At 46.9% G+C, this 12082-nt stretch overlaps 1 protein-coding gene across 1 annotated transcript; it reads right to left on the minus strand.

Moving 5' to 3' along the window:
• Nucleotides 1–1076: 1076 nt before the first annotated feature.
• Nucleotides 1077–9238, minus strand: trafd1 (TRAF-type zinc finger domain containing 1). Its single transcript, XM_064353486.1, has 13 exons — nt 8791–9238; nt 8645–8706; nt 7992–8029; nt 7656–7791; nt 7416–7469; nt 6663–7065; nt 5032–5352; nt 4148–4212; nt 3389–3643; nt 2875–3004; nt 2519–2783; nt 1698–1746; nt 1077–1586 (listed from the first exon to the last, which is right to left on the minus strand). The coding sequence occupies exons 3-13, from the start codon at nt 8024–8026 to the stop codon at nt 1530–1532; spliced, it is 1770 nt and encodes a 589-aa protein (XP_064209556.1). The 5' UTR covers nt 8027–8029; nt 8645–8706; nt 8791–9238; the 3' UTR covers nt 1077–1529.
• Between the last annotated feature and the right edge of the window lie 2844 nt (nt 9239–12082).

Genomic DNA, 12082 nt, shown 5'->3' on the forward strand with positions numbered 1-12082 from the left:
TGGAATAATTATTTTTTAGCGCAACACGCATACACACTCATCCACTGAGGAAAACAAATTATACATACGATCTGTCCACCTGCTTCAGTTTGTCGGCAATGCAACGTAAACCTGTGCGTGGTTCGTTTCAGCAACCGGCTTGCGTCAAGCTTGTAAACGCAAAACTCTGCTCTTTTGAGTTCTTATTTTACCTGGAAAAATATGTGCCACGCGATATCTGAACACCGTACAATGATAACTGTCCCGTCGCTCTGTCGTTACACCGGTTTCTTCCTAAAGCCACATTCTGCAGTAAACGCTAGACATTGAGCGCGAGCTTCGAATGCTGGCTTCCCATTGACGCAGTGCTAGTTGAAGAACCGCCCCCAAACAAGCCCGTAAGCCAATTGGAGACAGACCTCTACGCCGTGCCGTCCCTTTCTGAGAGAGCAACGTTGGGAAATACCGTCCAAACTTGTCAAAAGCAGGTAAGGATATATTTGCATCTAAAGCAAAAAAAAAAATTAAAAAAAAATACTTGACAAAACAACTTTAAATCTCATGTTTAAGCCCCTTTCTTTTTAGAACTTTAATTAATCTTAATTTAATTAAAAATGATCTAAACAGAAAACAATGAGGTCATAAACTTTTTTCTTCACATATTTGCTGTAATACTTGCCACACTCATCATCACCAGTTTAAAAATATTCACATTCCATATCATTTATGATACATAATATCTGTCGGGTAAGGCCCGGCTGGACACAGATACGCCGGTAGTCCACATTTCGTAAATAATGGGAGCTTTTGAACCATAGGAGTGAGCGCCTCCCTGAGGTCAATGTTGTCATTACAAGTTCGGCATTGGAATGGTTCGACATGACGCCATTGTTCTGCCCGGGGATGTCATGATCCATTACGGTTAGCGAAGTCCCTGGTAAGTTCATCAGACATTCGACTCGGTTCTTGCTTTTTAAACACCCCGCGCATTTAAAATACGGGAGCAAAGCAAATTGTATACCACACCATTTGGTACCAAATCCTCATATGTTCCACAAGACGCCTCATTTAGATGCAATAATTTCAGTGACACACTGTTGTATTCCAAACTGTTTTAATGATCAGCTGTTGCCAGTAAACAAGAATACAATTAATATCAACTTTGTAAAATCACACATAGCATTTTATACATGTTTAATAGTATATTAAATCTCTTTACCGCTACACTGTGATGTATATATAGTCTGAAACACAAAAAAAGTAATACAAAAACGGATAATTTCAATTTTTAAAGTTAGGAATTACAGTTAGAAAATAAAAGAATATAAAAAGTAACAGGCCCCTGCAGAAGTTTGCCCTGAAACCAGGCAAGACTCAACAACACACCAACACACACACGCGCGCACACACACACACACACACACACACGTGTGCGCTCATACACGCGCACAGGCAGGTCAATGGTGAGCGTGTGTGTGTGTATGTGTGGCTCAGGTTGGGGAGGGCAGCCAGTCGTCACTGTTCTGTTCCAGCGAAACAAACCTCCTCCTTCATTCTTCTTCTTCTTCTTCTTCCGTTTCTGCATTTTGCACTTTGGTTGCCTGGGTCTTCGGTGAAAGATTAAGATGAACATTTTTAAAGGATAGCAGATAAGAGATGAACCGATAAAAAAAAAACGAATAACACACTGAAAGTAGGTTGAGGAACAGCACGAGTACCTTTGATGTCCCAGGATTCCTCTGGTTCCTGCGACCTTCCGCTCTTCCTCTGTCGGGAACACAGGTAATAAAGATACAGATTTATTTACACAGATATACTCGCCTGTAAGGCAAGTCCTTATCAAAGGACACCCCCCAGCAGATACGTCACCTAGTAATCACTAATGATACCTACAGTTCAGTTAATTTTAGAAGCCACTTCTGGCTGCAGCAGTTTTGGCTAATATAAGGGTGCCTCTGTAAAATCTGCATCCATTTTAATCAACTCCTGATTTGATTAAGTTTGCGCACCAACAGTACATCACATGGACACCTTCTATTTTTTTTTACTTGCACAATTCCTTCCACCCAAATACTGACTCACCCCATTAGGAAATGTATACAGTAGTAACTGTCGTTATTAATAATAATAAAAGCTGTTTATGCAAAGCACCAATACAGAGGGCACTATGCAGACAACCATACTCTCATTCAAGATAGTTTACAGTAGAAACAAGATGGTCAGACTGACGTCCTGCTCACTGCCCATGCTAAACCAGTACCTGCAGACAGACAGGCACACTGCTCTATCCGGGACATTAGCCTGATTACTCCTCACTGCACATCGTACAGTAACGTTTATCAGGAATATTCGCCGGTGAGAGCTTGGTACTTTGACCAGTCAATCTTTGAGGCTGCAGCCTTCCTGGGGAAATAGCACGTGGGCTGGGCTGGGCTGGGCCGGGCCACCCCCCAGCCCCCCATCCCCCAGCGTTCCTGTATGAATTCCCCCAGGCTCTCACTGCTGTGACAGACAGGGGGCGCGATTTTTGGGTTTATACCCCGCGGTCAGCGTAGAGCTGGGCTTGTGGCCCTCGTCCTGGTGCGGGACACGGGCCCCCGCCCGGGGTGCGGCGCCGTCCCTCCAGCGAAGGGGCCCCCCCCTGGCCTGGAGGTCCACGTTCGTGTTCTTCACGGGCGAGGAGAGGCCGTCCCGGGGAGGCGGCCTCCAGGTCTCCGTAGCCGGCCCCCCCCTGGGCCTCCCGATCGGGCCGCCGGTCGCCGGGCTCTCCCCGGCCTGCTCCAGGTCCGCTTCGCCCGGGTCCTCTGGGACACACACACACAAGGGGAGGGGGGGGGAGCGTAAGAGAGGAACAGGTGCGCGTTATTTCGGGCTGCGGGGGCTGGACAGTCTCACCTTGGTGCCTCAGTCTCCTCTGCAGAGGCGGAGACTGTCTCTCGCTGGACGTTTTGGCGGGAAACAGGGGCTTCTGAGGCGACAGTTTATCCACCGGGTAAGCGGTGTGGGGTCGAAGGTCACACTTATCCTGCAAACCAATAGGAAACATAAATGATAATCTTCAGCTGCATTCACAGCACTAGGTTATACAATATGAAGCCTACAGTTATAGCATGCTAATGACTTATTATATATATTACAGGGGACTTAGCTCAAGTTCAACTGTGGACCCCTGCCATGTCACAGGGAGAAACTAATGCAGTTCAATTGAACCGAGACAAATATTCTGCTGATGACATACGGCATATAATGGCTCAACCTGGTAAAGTATAGGGGTCCAGTCTTGCTTCCTTACAAGTGTATTTGCATAGAAGCACCAAATCACTGACTTTTTGTCATCGTTATCCCAGAGTAAGTAGAGACAGATTCAATACTGTAAAGAAATAGTAATTAATTCAGGGTCAACGGGTACCTGATGGTGAAACACGACATCCTCTTCCAGGGTGACTCCGCAGAACTCACAGGGAATGAGCACGGTGCCATCTGCTGGCCCGGAGGGGGGACTGCAGGACGGAGGGGACACGGAGCGAGGGAGGGCGGGCGGGCTCGGGCTGCCGGGGGGGGTGTACATGAACCCCCCCACGGCGTGGGGGACCGCGTCCTCAAACGGCGGAGAGGGGGCGCGCTTGCTGAAGGACGCGAAGGCGGTGGCGGGGCTGCAGCTGGTCTGGGGGGGGGGCGAGAGAGAAACGGAAAAGAGATGAGGAGGAGGAGAAGGAGGATGCTAGAGTTCTCTCTTCTGGAGCCACAATGGAAAAGCAGAGCCCTCAGTTTCCCCCAATTTGGAATGCTCAAAATGCTCAACGTGCATCTCTGCTCATTGCTGGAACCCCCTCAGCAAAATCTTTGTACCCTTCTGCCATACAAAAACCTACAACTCTCACCCCCCCGCTGTGATTTCTATCTATTTATCCGAGCAGGTTTCTGCTCACGCCTCCCCCGCCCAGTGCATGCTGGGATAGAGGAGGAGGAGGAAGCGGCGGAAACGCAGGCAGGAAGGAAAAGGGGGGCAGGGCCGGCCGCAGTTCGTGCCAAACCGCCATCGCCAGGAAACCGATTTCTATAGACCAGCCGGAGCCCAGCGGGAGCAGAAAGTGGGCCCGGCCCAGAATGCAACAGGGTGGGGGGTGGGGGACGGACGGAATGGCCAGGTGAGTGAGTGCACCCTCACCTGGTGCAGAATCAGGTCCTCCTCAGGAAACAGCTCCTCGCAGAACTCGCAGGGCAGCATGGTATCTGAGCCACACAACACAGACCAATCAGAGGAGTGCAAACTTAAAAAAAGCCCATGACCGATCCAATCAGAGGACTGCAAACTGAAAAAGCCCATGACCGATCTAATGAGAAAATACCTTTACTGTGACACCACCCGTTATTAAAATGCAGTCGCACATATATTCAAATATTTTAAACAAATGTGAACACAATGCACACTGCTCATACACTGTAACTGGTGAGTTTAATGTCACAATTGCAGTGCTTCCTTTGATTGATGTGAATATCATTATAAACAAATATTGGATACAGCAAAGTTATTTCTGTCAAATGTATCTTGTGACCCACCTACCATGGCTCACTAGTGCAGTGGTAATCAACCCTGTTCCTGGAGATCTACCGTCCTGTAGGTTTCCATTTCAACCCTAATTTGACACCCCTGACTCTACTAATTAGCAGCACAACGAGATCTCTAGCTGTTGAATGAGGTGTGGCTTTGTTAGGGTGAGAGTGAAAACCAACGGTAGATCTCCAGGAACAGGTTTTTTTTAAACCACTGCACTAGTGCGTATAAACCCACATAGTTTAGAAATCACTGACAAAATGACACATTGGCATTATTATTTCTCCTTCGGTGAACAAGCCAGACCAGAAGCTCGTACCCAATACTTTTTTTTTTTGTCGGGCTATCTGACGAAATTATGACATAATTTTAGTGAAAACCGCCCTGCTGAACCTACAGAAGAGAATGGGCTGACGATGTCATCCTGTGTGAGATTTGATCTGGTTCTCTCAGACGGCAGACGTGGCGGGCGGGCGGGCCGGCCAGGTGGGCCTCACCTGACTGACGGCACCCCAGCTGCGGCTCGCGGTCGGGGGCCGCGGGGTCGCGGTAATTGTTGTTCGGGCGGGCGAGGCGAGAGACGAGCGACAGTGCATTGTGGGCGATCCCGGGGACGCCCGCCCAGCCGTCGTAATTCCAGAAGCCGCCGCCTCCTCCTCCTCCCAGGTCGCCGTGGCGATCGCCCGCGTCCCCGTCGTTCTGCAGGCTGAGGGCCAGCAGGTAGTCCAGGTCGGCGGGGTCGTCGCCGGGGGAGACGCCGCCGGGCCAGGCCACGCTGTTGTTGTTGTCGCCCAGCAGCTCGGTCTCTCGCTCCATGACTGAGACGACGAGAGAAAAAAAAACATCGCGTTACATCGCAGGCGTTCAGCAGACGCTCTTATCCAGAGCGACTACGACATTACATTACATACATACAGGCGTTAGCGACGTCTTATCCAGAGCGACTTACGCAACGTTTACATTACATTACATTGCATTACATTACATTACAGGCGTTTAGCAGACGCTCTTATCCAGAGCGACTTACGCAACGTTTACATTACATTACATTACATTACATTACATTGCAGGCGTTCAGCAGACGCTCTTATCCAGAGCGACTTACGCAACGTTTACATTGCATCCATTCATACAGCTGGATATATACTGAAGAAATGCAGGTTAAGTGCCTTTGCTCAAGGGCACAGCGGCAGTGTCCAACCTGGGAATCGAACCTGCGACCTTTAGGTTACAAGACCAGCTCCTTACCCCATTATGCTACACTGCCAACCATGTCTAAATTTAAACTTAAGAATACACAGAAACTAAGCCAAACAACAGTAACCCAACCTTGGCCCACATGTTAGCAGAACCTGTGAAATATGTAAATGTGTCAAAGTGCCTATTAAAATGCTGGCGGTAGAAGTGTCCAAAAAATTAGCACGGAGGCATAAATCATGTAAAAATTAGGCAAACAGCATCCAGGGCTCTACAGTGCTCCCATTTTAGGAGCATTTGCTCCTGGAAACTGAGGTGTTCTGACTGGAAAAAACAATTTAGGAGCACATCTACTAACTGGGAAGCATTAGTGTGCTCCTTGGAAAAAAAGTTAGGGCAGAGTGTTGAATGGATTAGGTAAAACAACAATACTATCCATTATTATTGGTCACTAGCCACAACACAGAATAGTCAAGCAGAAATCCAAACACAGGGCAGATGTAGGACGGAGGTGTAGCACAGTGGGTAAGGAACTGGACTTGTAACCGAAAGGTCGTAGGTTCGATTCCCGGGTAGGACACTGCCGTTGTACCCTTGAGCAAGGTACTTAACCGAAATTGCTTCAGTATATATCCAGCAGTATAAATGGATACAATGTAAAATAATGCTAAATGCCTGTAATGTAATGAACAAACGTGTACACCACTGGGCCTCTGTCAGTACGAGACACAGCAAGACGTTTCAGTCATCATGTCTTCATCAGGCAGCAACATACATGTCACTCTGCCTTGGCGTAGTTGTTTTTATGGTAAAAGGGGCGGGAGTTTTTGCGAATGAACCTGGGTTTTCTCGGGAACGTTTTTGCGAAAGACAGCGAGTATGCGCGGTAAGTGCGAAGTCCAAAATGGCGGCGAAGCACGGGCGTACATACAGCGGTTGAGGTCGGTGTTCCGGGGCGCCGTGTTCCTCCGGGCCTCCTGCCCCGCGGCCCGGGTGCTGTTGTGCACCCTGCCCTCTAGTGGCCTGGAGTAGTTCTGCAGCCCCTGCCGGACCTTCAGCAGGTTCTGGATGGAGTGGGCCTCGAACCAGGCCTCGGGGGCCAGCCGCTCCGCGGGGCCCCGGCCGGGGCGGGCGTTGTTCCTCTCCTGGGTCGGGGGCGGGGTCCCGCAGAAGGCCGGGTGCACGGCCTGCTCCCTCAGCATGACGTTGCACCTGCAGACGGGGCAGGGCTCCGTCCTCGTCCCGCAGTAGTCCTCGTGCTGCCGGGACTGGCTGAAGACCAGCTCCAGCTCGCAGTACTGGCACGGGACCAGGCGCTGGCTGCACTCGAAGCTCTACGGCACCCGCGAGAGAGAGAGAGAGGGGGGGAGAGAGAGAGAGAGAGAGAGAGAGAGAGAGAGAGAGAGAGAGAGGAGAGAGAGAGAAGAGAGAGAGAGAGAGAGGGAGAGAGAGAGAGAGAGAGAGAGAGAGAGAGAGGAAGAGAGAGAGAGAGAGAGGGAGAGTGAGAGAGGGGCACATGACACACCCACAGCACCGAAGCATTATAAAAAAAACAGCAGAATGCACACACAGCACACACGCTCGTCAAGCGTCATACGAAGAGTACGCGCTCTCTCCCCCCTTATCCTCTTTTCATTTCCTCTCTCTCTCTCTCTCACACACACACACACACACACACACAAACCTGATGGGTCTCCAAGACATTTTTCTCAATCTTCAACCCACATTTGCATTGCACCTAAAAAAAAAAGAACATCACATACTTGTTTGGCAGCAGATGAATATTCCACATATATATAGTGTAATTATATGAAGTGTAATAAAATGTATTATAATCATCATCATCGTAATCATAAAACCCTCACTCTAATTCTCACTTCATTGAAATTCACTGCCTACATAAAACGGCACAACGTTTCCTGACCTGCGCGTGCTCCTGCTCCTTGTGCTGCTGCAGGTCTGCGCGAGGCACCGGCTCCTGGCACGCGTCGCACAGCGCAATGTTGCGACGGCAGTGGATCTCATGGGTGGTGAAGTTGGCCTCCGGGATATCTCGCTTGCTGCGGGAGTTGCGGAGGAAGCATTCACGCATACCCATGCACAAATGGCTTCATTAATAAATACATGAATGAGCCTCCACAAAACGTACGTTCACCCTTTTAGATGAAAAATAGCACCCAGCTTTCCACACAAACCCCGCGCGACAGCACACAGTACCCTCACTGAGTTATTACCCACTACCAATCTTTCTCCTCCTTACCAGTTGGTGCAGAACTGGGTGTTTTCTTCAGACATGTTCTGTTTGACATCAAAAAGACAAGGGACATGTGTAAGTCAACTCTGGTATGACTAAATACAGAAGTATGACATTACTACATCAATTGGTATGTTGGCATACACCTATGCTATGCTTCACCCAAAACCGTCCGCAGTGCCTGTAACATAATTCTCTCAGACTCGAACGGGTTAAGTCTGGTATGGACAGAATTGCTTCCTTGTTGCTAGCTAACGAGTCAGCAACAAACAAGCACAACAGGTGCTTTCCCATTGTAGTTTTAATTGGCTTGGGTCGTCTTACTTTTAGATGCAAAGAGCGGGATAAAAACAATGTAACCGAATTAACCAAAAGTATCCAGCAAAATAGCCAACACGAATTCCACCTATCCAGCCCGGCTCGGGCTCAGAAGACAATGACCACAACACTGACATTTTGGTGGCACTCAACAACGCAGAAAATACTTGATCTGAATGACTCAGCTATATCTCGAACAATATATTTCACATGTCAAACCACACGGGTCGTCAGTAATTCAACCAATTGTTTCTGCTTCCTTCTCGATCATATAAACTACAGAAAGAGTTAAAAAACCGTATACAATTACAGCTGCAATGAAGCCAGCAAAAAAGACGTACCTGAAACACGAGCCTTGGGACAGCTCCACAAAAGCACAAGGACGATATCAAGTCGGGACCGACTGTAAGCAGGCAAAGTGTTAGCTAGTAGTATCCTAGACTTTTTATGCTGTGAAAAAATACCCAAACTAAGTTACAGCACTCACTCTCTTAGCCGCATACAAAAGAACGGACAAAGAATGCGGGCGAAAATCGTGCAGCTCAGAGAATACTTTCTTATTTCGGTTTCTGTTCTTTAACAGCTAACTAGCATAGCTACGGAACTAGCCAGTGTTAACAAACAGAAACTTGTCTCGTTCAATGCTCTCGTTTCATCGCTTTACAATAACCGAAACAGAGTCGCGGTCGTTAGCTGGCTCTTTATTCCTTTTAGCTCTGGATCGTTCGCTTGCGACCGATAACAATGGCTAATAATAGCCAGTTTCTCTGAGTATTCAGCAACTGTACGTACGAACTAGAAAAAAAGTAACAAGATAGCCTGCTAACGTTGTTCTTTTAATCTCCATTTCTGTCTCCCAGTTCCTGGTTAAGGTTAAGTTAAGTTTTCCAGACAGACAGATCTAGCACCGCAAAACTGGACGGTGTGCACACATGGCTCGGCCTACCAGCTTCGCGGATTGGTCTTGTTTATTTCATTTTGAATGATGATTGGATGGAATTCCAGTCGCCTTAGCAGACAGTGACGTAAGACTGCTGTGTTAAGATGAGCTGGGGGCCGCCCTGCACCTCATCCCCCAACCCCCCAACTCCCGTTTCCCTTGACTTGTTGCCTTGACAACTGGGTGCTGGGCGGGTGGTGAGCGATTAATATTAAATGATAACGAAAAGTTTCAGGAAACACTGGGTGTGAATACACCTTCCGTACAAGACTGCAACACTTGGCAATACAAGCCATTTTGTTTCGGTGGATGGTGATGGTGCATATTTAGACTGTAGAGGATAATGGCCACGGTATTGCAGTGGTATTCAAACTCGGTCCTGTGTGCATGCTACCAAACACAAATGCAATACCAGAAGTTTAACAAGCTGTTAATTTTTCTTTATTATGTGCTTTTCATGTTTAGAGGGATTATTTTATCTCCCAAACCACATTATGTCAGAAATAGCTATGGATTGATCTAATACAGATCAAGCAACATTTGGACACTTGCTCTAAGCAAAATTATCATAAAACTGAAAAGCCCTATGTTTTCAACATATTTTCTATATAAGCATCAGTAAAAGTGTTCAACTTAAAGAACCAATTGCTGTCAAATGTCGGTGCTTTTACAACTTGCTGGGGCACATCTAGTTCAGAATAACCTTTTGCACAGAAACGATTCCCTTGAATATTCATTTGCTTTTCACATTCAACAGGATCTGACACTATCCTCCTACTTCTTGCAAATTTTTTCTGCAGAAGGGTGAAAGCGGCCTGCCCTGAGAATTCTGTTCCTGTCTGGTACGTTTGAAAAGTAGGCCAGTGGTCACGATCGCCCAGACAGTTTCGCTTTAACACCCAAAACTAAATCTGGATGGAAGGACGTGCAGAATTCTTATCGGAAATACATCAAAATGAGACCAGCCGGAGACTGTGTCCATAAGGCAATACAACGCTGGAAATATTCTTCCAATGAAAACCGTGCATCTGTGAGTTAAAATGGCCTCTTAATTGTGTTATCGTCAACCGTAAGTTTAAAAATGTTAAAAGAATGTTCCTAAGTGGCTTCTCCTGTTAAGACACTGCTCCAGTGTGGATAATCTGTTATCCAATCTGGACTGCGCCATTGCCAACTTTGGCAGGCAGTCCCGCTGGGCAAAAGCATATCTAGTCGCGACAGTGCTCTGGGACCAAGCCGTGCATGAAGTTACCACTGCCCTCCAGTCACGTCAGCTTGTGGTCTGCAGTATGAAAATAAGCAGCTTGGCTTGACATCACCCGCTCGTCTGCATGCTCAAAAATTTCAGCATGAAAGGCGTCTACCTGCAACCTACCCAGCAGCTGGCCACCTAGCCTAACCTTACCTTACCTGACAGGCTTTTAACTGAAACCCTTATCCAGAGCAACCGCTTACGTGGCATTCATTTATACAGCTATGTGTATACTGAAGCCATTGCAGGTTAAGTGCCTTGCTCAAGGGCGCAGCAGCAATGTCCTACCTGGGAATCAAACCTGCAACCTCTAGGCCACATGACCAGCTCCTTACCCATTGCCGGCTGACCTGCCATGCTCAGCAGTATCAGGCTCTCATGTGAAGCATGAAAATCACTGGCATACGCGCAGCCTTTTGATGTGAAAATAAATGGAAACTGTCTCATCCTGAGAAATCCATCACTGTGTAGCACTGAAATTAGTTAGTCGAATTAGTCCGTTAGTCAGTTTCTAATTTGCAACTGTTTTAAATGCACATTATAACACGCAGACTGTTTTATCGTCGTGGTATGGCAAGTTTAACTGTTAGGTTAATATTACTGATGCACAGTAAATCATTTTGGCTAACGGAAGACACTGTATGCTGTATGGTAAATATGAACAGAGGAGGTGAGTATTGCTGAGGGTTAATAGAGTTGTGATGTCATGACACAGGTAAATAGGATAGGCATGGCCGGTGTAAATGCAGTAGAGCAGGTCTGGTGTTTGGTGATGTAAGAGGCGGCTAGGTTCACTGCATGAAAGCATGTTTGTTGATATTGCCTGAAACTTCTTGGCTATTCTTATATTGGACTTGAATGCATCACTTACTAGACAGCAATTCACAAGCCCAGTCTCATCCCAGCACCTTATCCTGGGGAAATACGCCACACCCTAGCCTTGAAATATTGAAAACTGGCATAATAAACTGGTTAACAGAGTATTCAAATGCTATGAGCTAACTCCGTTCCAAATCTGCACTATTACATGCAGTTTCAAGTTGTAACCACAAGAGGTCCCCATACACTAGTGAATGAACTAAATCGTGTTTAAACTAGCCCAACAACTAACTTACAAATAAACCGGTTATATAACATTATATATTATTACGGCATAACATTTGTTTTGTAATTTAAGTATGACCTGATAGAACTGCTTCATCTACTTCACCAATACTACAATATCTCATAAAGTCATGTCTCAAATCCTTGCCGAATTAGACAAAGAAAAAAAACATTTCTATTTGAACAAAGAACAGTTAATGTCCAGCAGGTGGCACAATTTCCCTTTTCTGATAACTTGTGTTCTGTGTTTGGGAACACTATGTCCAGTGCGAACAAACTGTTCTCAGCCATACTCCACTGGCTTAAAAAAAAAAAAAGAAAAAAAAAAACTTGTCGACAGGAAAACCCATTTCACTGGAGTTAACTTGTGTACCTTGTGTTTAAAAAAAAAAAAAAAAAAAACATTGTGAAATGTCGGTCCATACAACAGCCTATGGGTAGAACTTTTCTTGTTCGACTGGAATAAGACCAGACAAAAAACGA

Source organism: Anguilla rostrata, chromosome 10, assembly GCF_018555375.3.
Source record: "Anguilla rostrata isolate EN2019 chromosome 10, ASM1855537v3, whole genome shotgun sequence".
NCBI lineage: Eukaryota > Metazoa > Chordata > Actinopteri > Anguilliformes > Anguillidae > Anguilla > Anguilla rostrata.

What these genes read in the sequence shown, in the direction of transcription:
- trafd1 (XM_064353486.1), bottom strand. Translation starts at nt 8,026, where the DNA reads ATGTCTGAAGAAAACACCCAGTTCTGCACCAACTG. An exon ending in ACCCAGTTCTGCACCAACTG is followed by an intron (nt 7,792 to 7,991) that starts GTAAGGAGGAGA and finishes CAACTCCCGCAG; the next exon opens with CAAGCGAGATATCCCGGAGG. An exon ending in AGGACCTGATTCTGCACCAG is followed by an intron (nt 3,644 to 4,147) that starts GTGAGGGTGCAC and finishes CCCCCCCCCCAG; the next exon opens with ACCAGCTGCAGCCCCGCCAC.